This window comes from Pongo abelii, chromosome 5, assembly GCF_028885655.2.
Source record: "Pongo abelii isolate AG06213 chromosome 5, NHGRI_mPonAbe1-v2.0_pri, whole genome shotgun sequence".
Classification (NCBI taxonomy): Eukaryota; Metazoa; Chordata; class Mammalia; order Primates; family Hominidae; genus Pongo; species Pongo abelii.
Window position 1 is genome coordinate 111,717,206 of NC_071990.2, and position 16,454 is coordinate 111,733,659.

A 16,454-nucleotide genomic window follows, 5' to 3' on the forward strand; every position below is an offset into this window, starting at 1 on the left:
AAAAATGGACTAATGCAGAAAGGAATGTCTTTTTATCAAATAGTAGCTGGATAACTGAGTATTCATATGAAAAAAATGATCCCTGACCTCCACCTCACATATTACACAAAAATTATTTTGAAATGGATCTGAGACCTAAACATAAATGCTAAAACCATAGATCTAGAAGAAAGTAAAGGTATCTTCATATGATAGTCAAGGGTTTCTCAGAATACACACACACACAGAAAAAAGGGATGAACTCTACCTCATCAAAATTAACATTTTGATGTTAAAATTGACATTATTAAAACAAAAAAAACTTTACGTTGCATGTATCTGACATAGGACTTATATTCAAAACATATAAAGAATGCTTACAAATCAATAATAAAACTTTTAAAAGTGGAAAAAGTCTTAGACACTACAGAAAAAAAAAGATAATACAAATGGCGAAAAAGCACATGGAAAAGTGCTCAACCTCATTAGTTAGTTGGGAAATGTAAATTAAAGCTATAATGACATACCATTAGAGACCCATTTGAATTGCCGAAACTAAAAACATTGACAACATTAAATGTTATTAAAAATGTAAAACAATTGAAATTCTTATGCACTGCTCATAGAGTATAAAAGGATACAATAATAATATTGGAAAATGCTAGACATTTTTTAAAGATGAAATATACAGCTGTCCTATAACTCAACAATTCTAAGTATACCCAAGAGAAATGGAAACATTTGTCCACAAAATTTATACAAAAATGTTCACAGCAGCTTTATTCATAATAGCCCCAAACTGGAGACAACCCAAATGTCCAGTAACAGATAAACGATTAAACAAATTGTGGTATATTTATGTAATGGAATATTATACAGCAATAAAAAGAAACAAATCACTAATATACTCAACATAGATAACTGTTAAAAACAATATTTTGTACAAAAGAACCTAGATAAAATGAGTACAAACTATGTGATTCCATTTGTATGAAATTCTTAAAAGGCAAAATTAAAATACGATGGTAGACATCAGAACAGTGGTTGCCTCTGTGGGTGAGGAGGTATTGACTACAAATGAAAATGAAGGAATTTGAGGGGATGGTAATGAAAAGATTCTATTTCTTGATTTGGATTTTGGTTATATGGGTGTGCACATTCATCAAAATTCTTTGAACTGTACACTTAAGATCTGTGCATTTTACTACTTATAAAATATATCCATAAAGAAAAAAGAAAAATTTAATCAGACGTTTACAACCCAAACACGGCATCTGCAGCTGAATTCAGTGAAATCTGGCACCATCTGGTTTATAACGTAAGGCCTACAAGTTTTAATTAATGTAGGTTAATCTTGCAGCCAAAGAGGAAAGCTCAGTATAGGATAGTATTTGCTTGGAGGACCCAGATCTTTCATTCATTCATTCATTCGAGACTGAATCTTGCTCTGTCACCCAGGCTGAAGTGCAGTGGTGCAATCATAGCTCACTGCAGTCTAGAACTCTGGCCTCACGCAATCCTCCCGCCTTGGCCTCCCAAAGCACTGGGATTGCAGGTGTGAGCCACTGTACGCAGCCTATGGGCCCAGATCTTTTTTTAAAAGAGGATTTTCCCAGGACCAGTGAATTCATGTAAGAGAATAAATGCAGAGGACAAGGCTGGAGGAAGGTACAAGTCTGAAATGTACCTTTTCTGCCTAGTCTCCAGTCTGCCTTCTGATATGCTGTGAGTTGGACCTATTCAGCCTATCCTCCCCACCACCACGAAAGAGATCTTCCTAAGATGCAAATTTGAAATTCATGTGGTCTTTCCAGATTCATCTCCAGCCTTTCTTCTCTCCCCCATCCAGACACACACACACACACACACATCATTCTCAAGTTCTTGCTGTTCTCATATACACCTCACTCGTTCATGCTTCTTTCTTTGCCTGGAGTCCTTACCCTCTGGTTCACTCTGTCAAACATCTGTCTTTGACACACGCTGTGACCCCCCAGGCAGCTGTCCCACTCCTCCATGCCCTCTTGTTTAGTCCCTATCACACTGTCTTTTTGTCTCATGACCTGCCTTAAGTCTTTGCCCTTCTTCAACTCTAGTTACAGGGCTGGGAATGTCTTACACACATTGGCCATGTCGGCGTCTCCAATTTTCCAGCATAGTGCCCGGTTCACAGTAGGTATTTATGGAATGACGATCCGGACAGGGGGTGATGGGGACACATTTACAGTTGTTCTTCCCAGGAACGTTAGTAATTTTTAGGAAGACAGAAGAATAATCTCCAAGTGTGTGTAGTAGGTGCATGTACCTGTTCAAATGTGAGGATAATCTTTGGGCAGGAGACTCTTGGAGACCCTTTGAATTCACACCAGATTGGTAGAAAAGAGGGGTTCAGAATTCAGTTAAAATTAAGTCAGCAAAAACCATGTTGGAAAAGACAGGAAATAGAAGGTAAGGACTGTCTTACCAGTTCAGGGACAACTGACCTCTATAGAGGAGGGAGAGAAGTCAGAGACCGAGCAAGGTGTATTACTCCATTCTCACACTGCTACACATACCTGAGATACGGTAATTTATAAAGAAAAGAGGTTTAATCAGCTCATGGTTTTTCATGCTGTACAGACTTCTGTTTCTGGAGATGCCTCAGGAAATACAATCACAGTGGAAGGTGAAGGGGAAGCAAACGCACCCTACATGGCTGGAGCAGGAGGAAGAGATGGAAGGGGGAAGCGCTACACAGTTTCAAACAAACAGATCTCGTGAGAACTCAATATCACGAGAACAGCAAGGGGGAAATCTGTCCCCTCGATCCAATCACCTCCCACCAGGTCCGTCCCTTAACACTGGGGATTGCAATTCAACATGAGATTTGGGTGGGGACACAGAGCCAAACCATATCACAAGGGTAACTCGTTTTGCTAGCTAAAAGGTAAGATGAGCATCCACATCAGTCAGCTCGGGCTGCCATGACAGAATACTATAGACTGGGTGGCTTCAACAACAGAAATTTACTTTCTCACAGTTCTGAAGGCTGGAAACTTCCAAGATTTGGTCTGGCAGAATCCGCTTCTGGTGAGGGCTGTCTTCCTGGCTTGAAGATGCCCACCTTTTTGTTGTGGAGAGGGAACGAGCTCCCTGGGGTCTCTTCTTATAAGGGCACCAATCCTGTCAGTTCAGTGCCCTACCCTTATTAACCTTACTTACCTCTGTAAAGGCCCTATCTCCAAATATAGACACATGGGGGGTTAGGGCTTCATGTGAATTTGGAGAAAACACAAGCATTCAGTCCACAGCAGCATCATTGTGGGAACTCAGCAGCACTTTTTGAAAAAGCTTGTGCAGCAAAGAATGTGCTGAACAGATACATTTTGACGTTTTCAGTCAACATTTTCATTTCTTTCCCTGATACTATATTCTCTCATTTAGATAAATAAAATTTCCTTTTAGGTTTGTATGTTGCTTGTCCAAGCTGGTTTCCTACTGCCTACTAGATAAAATGATGTTATACAAGGCTTTAAAATGCCTACCTCTAGGTAGCCAAAAGAAAGACGGCTTCTGGCTGAGTGTGGTGGCTCAGATCTGTAATCCTAGCACTTTGAGAGGCCGAGGTGGGCGGATTGCCTGAGCTCAGGAGTTGGAGAGCACCCTGGGGGCAACGTGGTGAAACCCTGTCTCTACTAAAATACAAAAAAATTAGCCGGGCTTGGTGATACATGCCTGTAGTCCAAGCTACTTGAGAGGCTGAGACAGGAGAATTGCTTGAACCTGGGAGGCAGAGGTTGCAGTGAGCCGAGATTGCACCATTGCACTCCAGCCTAGGCCACAAAGTGAGACTCTGTCTCAAAAAAAGATGGCTTCTAAAGAAGATTGGCAAGTATGGCTAATTTATCTTTTTTTTTTTTTTTTTTTTAATAAGACAGGGCCTCATTTTGTTGCCCAGGCTGGAGTACAGTAGTGTGATTACAGCTCACTGCAGCCTCAACCTCCCAGGCTCAAGTGACTCTCTCACCCTAGCCTCCCAAGTAGCTGGGACTACAGGTATGTGTCACCATGCCTGGCTAATTTTTTTTATTTTTTGCAGAGATGGGATCTCACAATGTTGCCCAGGCTGAGCTCAAACTCCTGGGTCCAAGTGATCCTCCCACCTCGGCCTCCCAAAGTGTTGGGATTACAAATGGTGTGAGTCACAACACCTGGCCATACTTCTTTTATTCAAATGCAATTTGAATTGTTTGTTTGTCCCTTTGGGGTGAATTTTATGACTCTGCAGTCAAACATAGAAATAAACCTATTTTAAGAAAGTGAACCAGGCCGAGTGCAGTGGCTCACACCTATATCCTAACACTTTTTATAGAGACTCCATCTCTATAAAAATTTTTAAAAAATAACCAGGTGTGGTGGCATACACCTGGATCCCAGCTACTAGGGGGGCTGAGGTGAGAGGATTGCTTGAGCCCGGAAGGTTGAGGCTGCAGTGAGCTATGATCAGGCCACTGCACTCCAGCCAGGGTGACAGAACAAAAGACCCTGTTTTAAAAAAACAAAACAAAACAAAACAAAAACAAGCAAGCCAGGCATAGTGGCCTGTGCCTGGGAGGCTGAGGAAGGAGGATCCAGCGAGGTCAGGAGTTTGAGGCCACAAAGTGTTATGATCACACCTGTGAATAGCCACTGCACTTCAGCCTGGACAACACAGATGCCATCTATCCAAAAGAAAAACAAAGTGATGCCTGTTTCTAGTATTTTTATTATTCATGGAACAAAATTATGTTCATCCTTATCCACATACAATATTACATGACCCAGGAATTCTATGCAAGTGTACAAGTGATGCTATGACTTACCATATTAAGCATCTGCTCTGTGTTGGGCATCTTGACAGCTGCTGCGCAAGAGGGGAATAAAACTCAGGCCCTGTTCCCAAGAATTTACAGTCTGCTAAGGTGATGTATATCACCTGTCCAGTTCTCCCAGGAGTGGTAAAGGGTTTGTCCAGTCATCTGCTTTGTCTTACCCAGATGGCTGGTGAGAAAGGCAGCTGAGACCAAACAACAGTTTTCCAGGAGAAGATCTATCCTACAAATAGCACAGCACTGAGTATGAAATCTGTGCCAAAAAGAGAAGCAGCCAAGTGGGATGTGATTATTTTAAATAGAAATGAAAGCTCTGTATTTATGCCACTTTAACATTGTTCAGTTCACTCTGTGATGCCTTTGGATATTGGAGTAACAACCATAGAAGATTCATCAAACAAATTATAGAAAGAGCAGCCAGGTACCACAGAGTGCTCTTATAAAACAAGAAACTCCCAATCCAACCCCATCCACAAAATGCTTATTAGTCTTTTTCTAATTCTCATTTATATTTTTTTAAAAAGATGTTTCTCCTAAAGATGTATAAAAATCTGCAATTTTACTTATGAGGTATTTGCAAGCCTTGCTTGCTTTGCAGTATTATGACATCATAGCATCCTGAACAAAATAACATATTAAAACTCACAGAAAGACTTCATCTCTCTGCAGGACAAGTGTAATTATAAAAGCTTGTAGGCACACAGATAAAATTTTAATGCTAGATGGGGTCTCGCTATGTTGTCCAGTCAGGTCTCAAACTCCTGGCCTTAAGCAATCCTTCTACCTCAGCCTCCCGAAGTGCTGAGATTACAGGCATGAGCCACTGTGTCCAGCCACTAAACCTTATTATAAGATTTTTTTATATTTAAAAAATCCACACAGAAGCAAAGTCAATTAAATTTTATTTCAACCAAGAATATAAAATAAATGCAATGTAATTTATTTTAGTTTTAACAGTCATTTCAAGAAGGAAGTCAGGTCAACTCAAAAGCAGGAAACCCTTGCTCCAAAGCAGTAGCTCATCCTGTACTCCATGGAGCAGGCCTCGCTGGGGTGCAGTGGCTCTGAGCACAAACCTCATAGTGGAGCACGAAAAGCTACAGTCATCTCTATAACCATATAAAGGGGGATGCGTGCAGCAAATGACTGAAAAAAGAGACAAGAACAGGTACACTTCACAAATAGGAATTATAGGAATATACAAACTAGGCAGTTTAGAAAGGATATACTACATAACATATATAAAAAGTACTTTAAATTGTTGTTAAAAAGGACACCTTCAGTCCAGATTTTGTGTAATACTTTTAGTGTCTACACAGACAAATCTTTAAAAAAATTAAATAGTATTAATTTACTAAATATTTAGGAGATAACAGTGCATTAAGGGTTTTTTTTCATATAGTACATACATATCACCCCTTTGCAGTGATAGCATAGAAGAGTAAGTATGGCCTTAGGTACAACACATATTTTAAAAACCCTAAAACAATGAACTTTGTTATAAGATACTTGTGACTATTTCTGAGGATTATGGGGACCTAAACTGCTATGTTTTATATAAAATATTACTTGTACTTGAATCCTTCAAGCCTCTGTTGGTCTAACTGCCATTTCACTGCCTTTCTCTACTCCCTAGGAAGACATCATCATAGAGTTTTGGACTTGTAATTTCCATAGAATTCTTCCTTCATTTTATAGTTTCTGCTGCATAAATTTACTCAAAAGCACATCAAGTTGCATGTCTTATTCTCCAACTATTTTTTTCTTTTCTTTTACCTTTAGCAGAGAAAACAGCATCATTTTAGAGGCATAGAGAACAAGTAGCAGTTGCTTCACCAGGAATGAGGCAGCACACATAGGTAAATGTCATCCCTTTCCATTCTTAAGAGTCCATTATGTTCGTAAGAGCAAAAGAGTAGTGCAGAAGGCCAAAATTCTAAGTACTAAAGTTTCAAAACCACAGAGATATAAAAATATACATAATCCTTGGTCTTTGTATGTCACTGCATGATCTACTTCATCACAAGGATTGTTTCAGCCTCATAGTATCGGCCCTGCTGCCAAAGCTACCTTATCTTGAGTTCATCTGTCCTGCAACACTTGAATTCCTTTCACAAACACACACCTCCCCAGAAAGCTAACTCTGAAACTGGTTTGTAACACGAAGAGCAGAAAGCCTTCACTTGGATTCATTCCTTCCTGCCAATAACCCCTCCTAGTTTGGGTGTTCCCATAGGCTGAGGGATGCCCCTCCTGTACCCTTGGGGGACACAACAGTATCTAATAAATTTGAAAGAGAAATGCAGTCATTTGGGGACCACAAAGGTAAAGTTTGCCCTCAAAAAGCTTCAAAGGTCTCCTTAGAGGTCCCACAGTTTGAGGGCCCTTACGTTGTGTTAAAAAGGCTTTGTTCCCAACCGGGTGCGGTGGCTCACACCTGTAATCTCAGCACTTCGGGAGGCCGAGGCAGGCGGATCACCTGAGGTGAGGAGTTCAAGACCAGCCTGACCAATAGGGTGAAACCCCATCTCTACTAAAAATACAAAAATTAGCCAGACGTGGTGGTGCGTGCCTGTAGTCCCAGCTACTTGGGAGGCTGAGGCAGGAGAATCACTTGAACCTGGAAGGTGGAGGTTGGAGTGAGCCAAGATCGTGCCACTGCACTCCAGCTTCGGTGACAGAGCAACACTCCGTCTCAAAAAAAAAAAAGGCTTTGTTCCCCTTTAAAGAGAAAGAAAATGATCCAAAATTATTACTAAGGGTAAAGGGAATCAGTGGGTAGCACTAACCCTGAGGCAAGGAAAGAGGAGAAAAGAGCCAATACCAGTGCAGGGATAGGAACCCAGTCACGTGTGGAATGGAGATTTCTGGCTATGTCCTGGAGGATATTGTATACTGGGAGCAACTGACGAAATCCCCTTACAGTTTATATTTCAGTTCTGCCAGCAAAAGTCATTATATACAAGGAAAGCAGGGTAGTTCTGTGAATGTATAAGCGAACTATTTAACAATGCTGCTTATAAAGTATTAAGGGGCATAGTATTTTGGGTTACATATCTATTTGGGTTTGTCTTCTTTTATTAAAGGTAATCTCCTTGAGAGCATGAACAGAGCTTCTACTTTCCTTGCAATTTCCTACAACCACTTAGGAGAGCATGTTCTGCCTACAAGGACCACCCAGTTGTTAAAAGGCTGCTGTGAACATTTCAAAGATACATCGATGCCTTTTGTGATACTGAATCACTGGCTTTCTCTAAGGTAGACTGACATAGAAACCCTTCCGTAATATTATTTACAGAACAGATTTGGGGATAGTAACTACCCAAGTAGGTTTAGAAGTAAACAAAAAGACCTTCATATTATAAAAGTTTCACTTGTAAGTCAATCACATGGCACAGACATCCCAGGAGGGCTTACTGTCACAGATCACAAGCTCCTTAAGGACAAGAAGTATGCCCTGTCCTCTGTGTTCTCTACCCAGCAGGGCACTGGGCACATGGTGAGGGTGCAATGAACATCTGATGACCAACAGCTCTGGACAGTGAGGCTTTAGGGCACAGGATAAAACTGCATATAGGCAGCTACATTATGCAGAGGGCTGCTAATTTCTTATTTTAAAAAATGGAAGGGGTAAAACAGCAGGAAACTATCAGAAACTCCTTCCAATGGAGCATGTAACCTGCTTCATCTTCAGTCTTGATGAGTGTCACTATGCAGACTTCATTATTAGTGAGCATTATTATGCTGAGATCAGTAAGGTCCTGGCTGGCTACAGTATCACATCAATAGTGCAAAATGTATACTGGCTTCTGTCTAATCTTATTTTACTTGTGTATGGACCCAGAGTATCATAACCAGGTAGATAAGTTCAGAAAGAATAGTTTTTAAAAATGCATGTAATTTGCATATACAATAATCAGCTATTTCTTCTAGCTCAAGAAAACATTTAAAACAAGGCTGGTGCTGCTAGTAGCATTCAGAAGAACACAAATTTCTTGCCCCTGACCTTACAATAGGAGCTCTAAGTTTTTACATTTCCTTTTGACTCTGGGGAGTGAGGGGCTCCTTAAAGCAGCTAAGAAAGAACTCAGCCACTAATTCATAGATCATGGAAATGCAAATATTCACTTTGTCTAGTATAGTCTTATACTATCCGCCCACAGTTTTTAGGCACAATTATTAAGTTTTCTCCTAGGGGCAAAAGAAATCATTCAGTGCAATGAAAAAGATTCTTGATAGAATTAAGTTTCAGTAACAACAGCAAAATTAGGCATACATAATACATACTTTAAACATGAATAAAACCTAAATTTTTAACATGCTTTAAAAATAGTCACTCTATACCTAATACAAATACAAATGGAGAACACTGCTCTTTATTTTAAAAGCAGATTAATTTGCAGGCTTCTACTTGAGTAACCTTGATTATGCAAGAAAGTTACTCACGCAGACCCAGATATGAAGAAACCAATGGTTCTTTAGAGAAGCCGACTTTATGTACAATACACACTAAAAACTTTTCCTTCAAAGGAAAGTAACATGTCTTTTGATCAAAATTACTCCTTAAAGAAATCCTAGTACAGTTGTTACTCTCTTCAGCGTTTTGGTGTGGGCCATCGAGACTGTATTTCATCAAAGCTCTTGAAACCCTTAAGGTAGACTTAGCTACATGAAGGTTAAAATTATAATTCTTAATTACTGAATGCTATTCAGAATAAGATGATGCTGGGAACTCAGTTCCATATGAATGATTATATAAAAATTACCACATACTTCAGTTCTTCATAGCATAAAGCACAGTAACTGCAAAGATCTAGGCAGTTTTTGGTTGTAGGTTCCCTCTGTCCCACCGCTTGCCTTTTTATTAGACCTTCCCTGAAACTAGATAAATAAGAACGTAATAGTAAAGTACTTTGGGACAGCAACAGTTTCTGTTTAAGACTTCCATGAGCAGAACAGTTATTGTCTGTGAAAACGTAGTGCTTTAAAAGGTGCATTTTTACCTGTGTTGCTAAATCAGTTCATGAAGTATAAAACTATACACCACTGGAATCCTGTTTCTAAAACATTAAAATCCTATTAAAAGAGCTTTGAAAAGATAAACCATAGTGATTGCTACAGCATGAGAAAGGTGCACCAGGAAATCCTTCAAAAAAATGCTGAAGGTTACAGAAGTGCTGGGATTAGATCAGACGCTTTATCAGAGAAGTCACAATGGAACACATGCAGGGAAAGGGTGCCGGGGAAACTTCACAAGAATCTTCTTTAAGTCAATAAAGAAGAGATATCAGTCCTGCAAAATGCTCAGTATATAAGGTTTTCCTCCCACGTGTACGAGTTTTAAATGGCATCATAGTTTGCATTTTTTTTGGTTCTTTTCAATGCAGACATATTGCTGGAGCCTGTGCTCTGGGCTGGGCTGGCCTGGCCCAACGGGAGCTGGTCAGTACCGGTGGGCCTGGTGAGATGGGTGGTACTGTGAGCTCTGCTGAGACGAGGAAGAGTAGCCAAGTGTGCTCTGGGACTGAGAGGATCCCTGAACGCTGCTTTGGTAATTCAGGCGAGAACTGGAGTGCTAGGAGAAGGAAACAGGAAAAGGGAATTACTGATGGAGGAAGAGGATGACCCAAGATGCTCATCACAGTAGGATAGAGATATAAGCTGTTTTCATCATTAGGCTCCTGGTTCAGACACACATAGCTGACAGCAACTTAAGTTGTTAACACATTTTGCTTATTTGAAATCACAGTTTGCCACCACTGTAACCACACATTCTGGCAGGCATGAAATTTGGCTAGATTTTTGTGGGAGATAAGCTACACTGGAAAGAAAGGAAAAGGGGAAATTTCAGTGGACCCTCTTCTCTTTATTCCAATTCTGGGGTGTAACTTAATTGTTTGCATAACTGAGACATGCAAACAAGAATAATCAATTTGGCATACTGAAATCAATAGTATTCATAATGTATACTGACATGCTATTATTTTTCCCATTATAAATAACAAAGCTGTGATTAAGAAATCATTATTTTAGAGCAAAGGGTTTTCAGAGGTAGAAGCTAGGGGTATCAGGAGTTCTACCTACAAGACAAAGTAAGGCAAGATTAAGATTAGGTGGGGTGTGGCAGCAACATGTGGGTTTTATAAACTTCAGGTAACATTTAGAATAAAGCAATTTTCACATATGATTGTCCTCAAGAGAAGATAAAAAATGCATTTCAATTCAATATATTTTTATCACATTAAATGAAACCTTCATCTTCATAGTACCTAACGCAAATACAAAAAAAAAAAAATGTGTAAAAGGAAAAATCATCTATAGAATAAGAACAGTATGTAAGAGACAAGCATAGCTGGAAGTAGTATCTTTGGCTATATTCAGAAGGCTGGTTTTTCTTGTAAGCAAAGTGGGAAAGAATATATGTAATAAAGCTATTACTTTTTAAACTTCCTTAGCAAAAATTAAACAGCGAGAAAATTATGACAGTGAAAGAGATCTGATTTAACCCACTCGATCTTGCCTTTAACCTCCAAACTGTTCTTGGTCACTCCTGGGCATGGGCCAAGGTAACTTTGGGAGAAATTTAGTTTATAGTTTAAATGACAATAGCCCATCCCAAAACTAAACTGCCTTTATAAAACTACTAAAAGGCCACAAGTTTAGGATTATGAGAGAGGCCTGAATTCTGCTAAGATGTAGGTGCAGTTAAACAATTACCAGTCATTGTTCTAGAGGTCAATTGGCTACTCCCCAATTACTCCTTAAATAACATCACTATTGTCAACCTTTTCAGAAGGCTTTTCAGACTTTTGCATTTCGGATGACTCCACCCAGACTGAGACTCACGACTCAACCAGTCCTGTGGCCCCCACCCAGAAGTGGACTCAGCAAAGGAAGACCATTTTTCACACCCCTTTGATTGCATCCCCAACCAAGCAGCAGTAGTCATTCCCTAGACCCCTGCCCATCAAAGTATCTTTGAAAAATCCTAGCCTCCAAATTTTTGAGGAGGCTGATAATAAAACTCTGATGTCCCATTTAGCTGGCCCTATGTGTATTAAACTCTTTCTCTATTGAAATTCCTGTCTTGATAAATTGGCTCTATCTGGGCAGAGGGCAAGAAGAACCTGTCGGGTGGTTACACTTTGGGTTAAAAATGTAAATGATCTTGAGGTAGCACTGGGGGGTTAGGAAAGAACAGATCAGCAAGGTCCTCCTGCTCAGTGCTCAAAGGCTGCCAAACTGGACTTGGAATATCTGGTCCAAGATAACAGGGCACTAAGGTAGTTTTGGTTAAAAGCAACTCAGTTGTGGCTGGGCACAGTGGCTCACACCTGTAATCCCAGCACTTTGGGAGGCTGAGCTGGGCAGATCACCTGAGGTCAGGAGTTCAAGACCAGTCTGGCCAACATGGTGAAACCCCATCTCTACTAAAAATACAAAAATTAGCCGAGCATGGTGGTGGGTCCCTGTAATTCCAGCTACTCGGGAGGCTGAGGCAGGAGAATTGCTTGAACCCAGGAGGCAGAAGTTGTAGTGAGTCAAGATTGGCGCCACTTCTCTCTAGCCTGGGCAACAGAGGGAGACTCCATCTCAAAAAAAAAAAAAACAAAAAACAAAACAAAACTCAGTTTTGCTCCTTCCTAAGTTACACAACTGAATAGTTACACTGGTTACAGAAGTCTTTAAATTTTAATTACGTGTTTTATTTTGAAGTTTATTATGAAAAATGTTCTTTCAACTCATACGTTATTTGGGGCAATTTTGCCCTAAAATATAATGCAAACATGTAAGAATCTAATGTGCTGTAACATAGCTTTTTTAATGACAAGGGGTTTTTTAGACAGAAAATAAGCCAATGTCCCGCTTTTCAAAGTGCTAATTGTACTTGCTTACAATACATTGATGAAACAGCTCAAAAGCCTTGAAACTCTACTAATGGATCTGTTGGGGCACAGAAAACAATACCCCAAAATGAAGGCCTCAGGAGCAAAAGTTTTTCTCTGACCTTTTCATGCCCTCTTGTCTCACAGTCCCATTCTCCCCAGAGCCAGCCATAGAAACTAGAATTCCCCTTCCCTAAGGCAGGCTATAGAAACCAGAACCCCACTTCCCCAACACCAGCTGTGAAACCTAAAAATATTACTCTAACTTCCCCCTACCTTTCTGTGTAAAAACTGGCCATGAAGAAATGATCTGGCATACCCTGTCTGACTGTAGGTCATGAGACTCCTGTCCCAGAGGGGGTCCTGCCCCACACCCAGTGGCAGGAATGCATGCTCAGAGAGACCAACAGGAACCTAGACAGGCCATGCTGGGTCTCCCCCTCAGTCTATTAGCATCAGATCATACCCTTTCTGTCCAATCATGTTTCTACATGGCTGTCCACACTTTCTTGACCCTAAACCATAAAAATGGACAATTTCTGGCCGGGCACAGTGGCTCATGCCTGTAGTCCCAACACTTTAGGAGGCCAAGGAAGGTGGATGACTTGAGGTCAGGAGTTTGAGACCAGCCTGACCAACATGGCGAAACCCTGTCTTTACTTAAAAAAAAAAATAATAAAAAATATATGTACACACACACACACACACACACACACACACACACACACACACACACACACAAATTAGCCAGGAGTGGTGGTACATGCCTGTAGTCTCAGCTACTTGGGAGGCTGAGGCATGAGAATCACTTGAACCCGGGAGGAGGAGGTTGTAGTGAGCCAAGATCACGTCACTGCACTCCAGCCTGGGTGACAGAGTGAGACTCTGTCTCAAAAAAAAAAAAAAGACTACATGAAACACACTTTGAATTTCTGCTTAAAAACCTAGGACATCACTATATGCTCATTAACATACTAAATCACACACTCACCAGCACCATGACAGTTCCAAGAACATCCATATTTGGCACAAAAATGGGTGGCACCACAGTTCCAAGAAATCTCCACCTTTTTCCAGGAATTTTCATGAATATTCCACCCTTTGGTTAAAGAAACCCATAAAGATAGAAACCCAAACCAGACTGCATGACTCTCTATTCATTTATTTTTTTTCAGATGGAGTCTCACTCTGTCACCCAGGCTGGAGTGCCGTGGTGCGATCTCAGCTCACTGCACCTCTGCCTCCCAGGTTCAAGCAATTATCCTGCCTCAGCCTCCCAAGTAGCTGGGATTACAGGCTTGCACCACCACAACCGGCTAATTTTTATATTTTTAGTAGAGACGAGGTTTTGCCATGTTGGCCAGGATGGTCTTGAACTCCTGACTTCAGGTGGTCTACCCGCCTCAGCCTCCCAAAGTGTTGAGATTACAGGCATGAGCCACTGTCCCCAGCCAGATTCTCTCTTGCATATACCCACACTCCCCTTTCTTGAGTCGTGTACTTTTCCCTCTGCAATAAATCTCCATACTTTTGCTATTTTTGATTCATCCTTTAATTCCTTCTCCCGATGGTGTTAGGAGCCTGGACACAGGGTGGGGTCGAGGTCCCACCAGCATTTGGGGACCTCCCTCAGCCCACTGGTATCAAAGTTGTATGCCTTTCTGTCCTGATAAGTAAGCAACAAGGAGGAAGGGGCTCCAGGTGGGGAAAAACAATGAACAATTGTTCTGAGACACTGCTAGTCACAAACAACTGATGGGCACAATGAACTCATTTGGCACATAGCTCCCTCCCGCAAGACCCTGTAAAACTTCCTTCCAGCCCCTGCTCTTTGCAGACAGCCCCTTCTCTGTTGTGCTGTCTGTTGCAACAACATGTTTTCATACATTCTGTAATAAATCTGCCTTTCTTTACGCAGAACTGTCTTAGTAAAAACCTTGACTGCCTGAGACACTGGCCCTAGCTAGTCGCACCCATGACATTTTCTCCAATTAACCTGCCTTTTGTGAGTTGATTTTTCAGCGAACTTTCAGAGAGTGAAAGTTTTTCCCTTGGCCCCTAGATGGTGTATGAGTTGCAAGTTCTGCGTAATGGGACACCTGACTGCCCCTCATGACAGTCTCTCTATTAAATGAATAGCTGTATCTATTCATTTAATAGATATGTTGGAAGGTTTATTATTTTTTTCCACAGACATCGGGACTCAGCTATGAAAGGTTTATTTTTAAGTCAACAGAACAATATGGACATAGAAAAGCATTTCAAAGAATTTTTGAATTTGGGGAAAAAAAAGAAATACAGTAATCTGTCTATAATTGACTGTAATTGGGTGACAAAGACTCTTTCCTTTGACAAAAACTGCAGTCAGGCTGCTCTCAGGCGGTCAAGGTTTTAACCAAGATGATTTTGGGTAAAGAGAGGCAGGTTTATTACAGAAGGTATGAAAACATGTTGTTGCCTGGGGCAGCAGAGTAGAGGAGGTGTTGTCTGCAAAGAGGCTGGAGGGAAGTTTTACAGGGTTGTGTTGGAGGGAGCTCTGTGAGTCTTCTGCTTGACTAGGCCTCACCTTGGGCTTTCCTCTGTCCTTGAAGAATCCTGTTAGAGCAAGAATCTTGCTAAATTGGCTTGGCAAAAATCCCCCACCTTTAAGAGCTTATGTACCCAGGCCTCCCTTCAGCCTAATACTATGCAGTCTGTTTAGCCAGAAACCTTTTATCCTGGATGTTTCCTCTTGGTAACTTTCCATCCACTGATCCCCACCCTGCTCTTTGGCTATACCTCTCCACTTGTCATATGGGAGTTTGAATTGAATCCAGTCTTCCTCCCCAACTGCCAGCCCCTGTTGCAGTGGTCCCTTTATGCACTGCCATGGCCCCGCCTTGAAGAAAGTCTGCCTTACCAACTTTAACAAGTGTTTAGGCAAATTATTATTATTTTTTAACACAGGTTAATATAATTCAAGCAGACACACAAAGATGAACCGGTATATAGTAAGTATTTGTTGCTCATATAACTGAGGGGAAACAGATTTTATAACAAAATTCAAATATGCTCGTGCTACTACCCAGCTAGCAAGCTGTTTTTAGTAGATCAAACTGAAGCCTCAATTTGTTTAATTGGAACCAAGTGGAAGTATTAGGTCCTCTTCTGCTTGCAGGGATATTCTGAAGAGAAGTTTTTCAGAGAAGTAGTTGTGTGGAAACACATTAGTTTGTTGAGCTATTCAAAATGTGAAGGCAGTTTATGCAGCTATTTGTTATGTCTTTCTTGTTAAAGTTTCTCTTTATTGCAGTTCCTTATCAGTGAGTTTATGGTTCCCTTGCCAGAGGTTTTGTTTTCTATTATCTCTATCCTATGCACTCATCTGCAAGAGTTCCCGGAGGGACTGTGGTTCTAAACTTAAAACAAAACAAACAAACAAAAAACTTAAGTTTTCCCTTCTTCCTAGATGTTTTCTTAACTTGTTACTACCTTGAAAAAAATTTTTTTTCCAAAATTTCCCATGGTTATCACAATGGGTATCTTTACCTCTCTCTCCAAATACCAATCCTTAGACTTAGCTCATTTAATTTCCTGAATTAGTACTGCAATTGGTGTTCTCTTTTTATCTGAATAACAAAAAGTATTTTCTAGTCTCAAAATTATTTCTAATGAGACTTAACAGTTATTTCGGAGAAGCCTCAGTCTTAGCTCCCTTCTCTTCTTTATCTATGTAGCTACTTCCTCCCAGAAAGAGCAT

At 40.6% G+C, this 16,454-nt stretch overlaps 1 protein-coding gene across 25 annotated transcripts in view; it reads right to left on the minus strand.

Annotated features, from left to right (window-relative positions):
- Positions 1-5,714: 5,714 nt before the first annotated feature.
- The window catches only part of CDK19 (cyclin dependent kinase 19), a 212,297-nt gene continuing 201,557 nt past the window's right edge, over positions 5,715-16,454 (minus strand). For 19 of the 25 annotated variants that reach the window (XM_054558010.2, XM_063725254.1, XM_054558014.2 and 16 more), the window contains 2 exons: positions 13,483-13,600; positions 5,715-10,404 (listed from right to left, as the gene is read on the minus strand). In XM_054558010.2, the coding sequence (XP_054413985.1) occupies positions 10,208-10,404; positions 13,483-13,600 (315 nt within the window). In that variant the 3' untranslated portion in view covers positions 5,715-10,207. The remainder of the gene's footprint in view (positions 10,405-13,482; positions 13,601-16,454) is intronic. The other 6 variants (XM_002817241.6, XM_054558033.2, XM_063725256.1 and 3 more) reach the window with 1 other exon arrangement.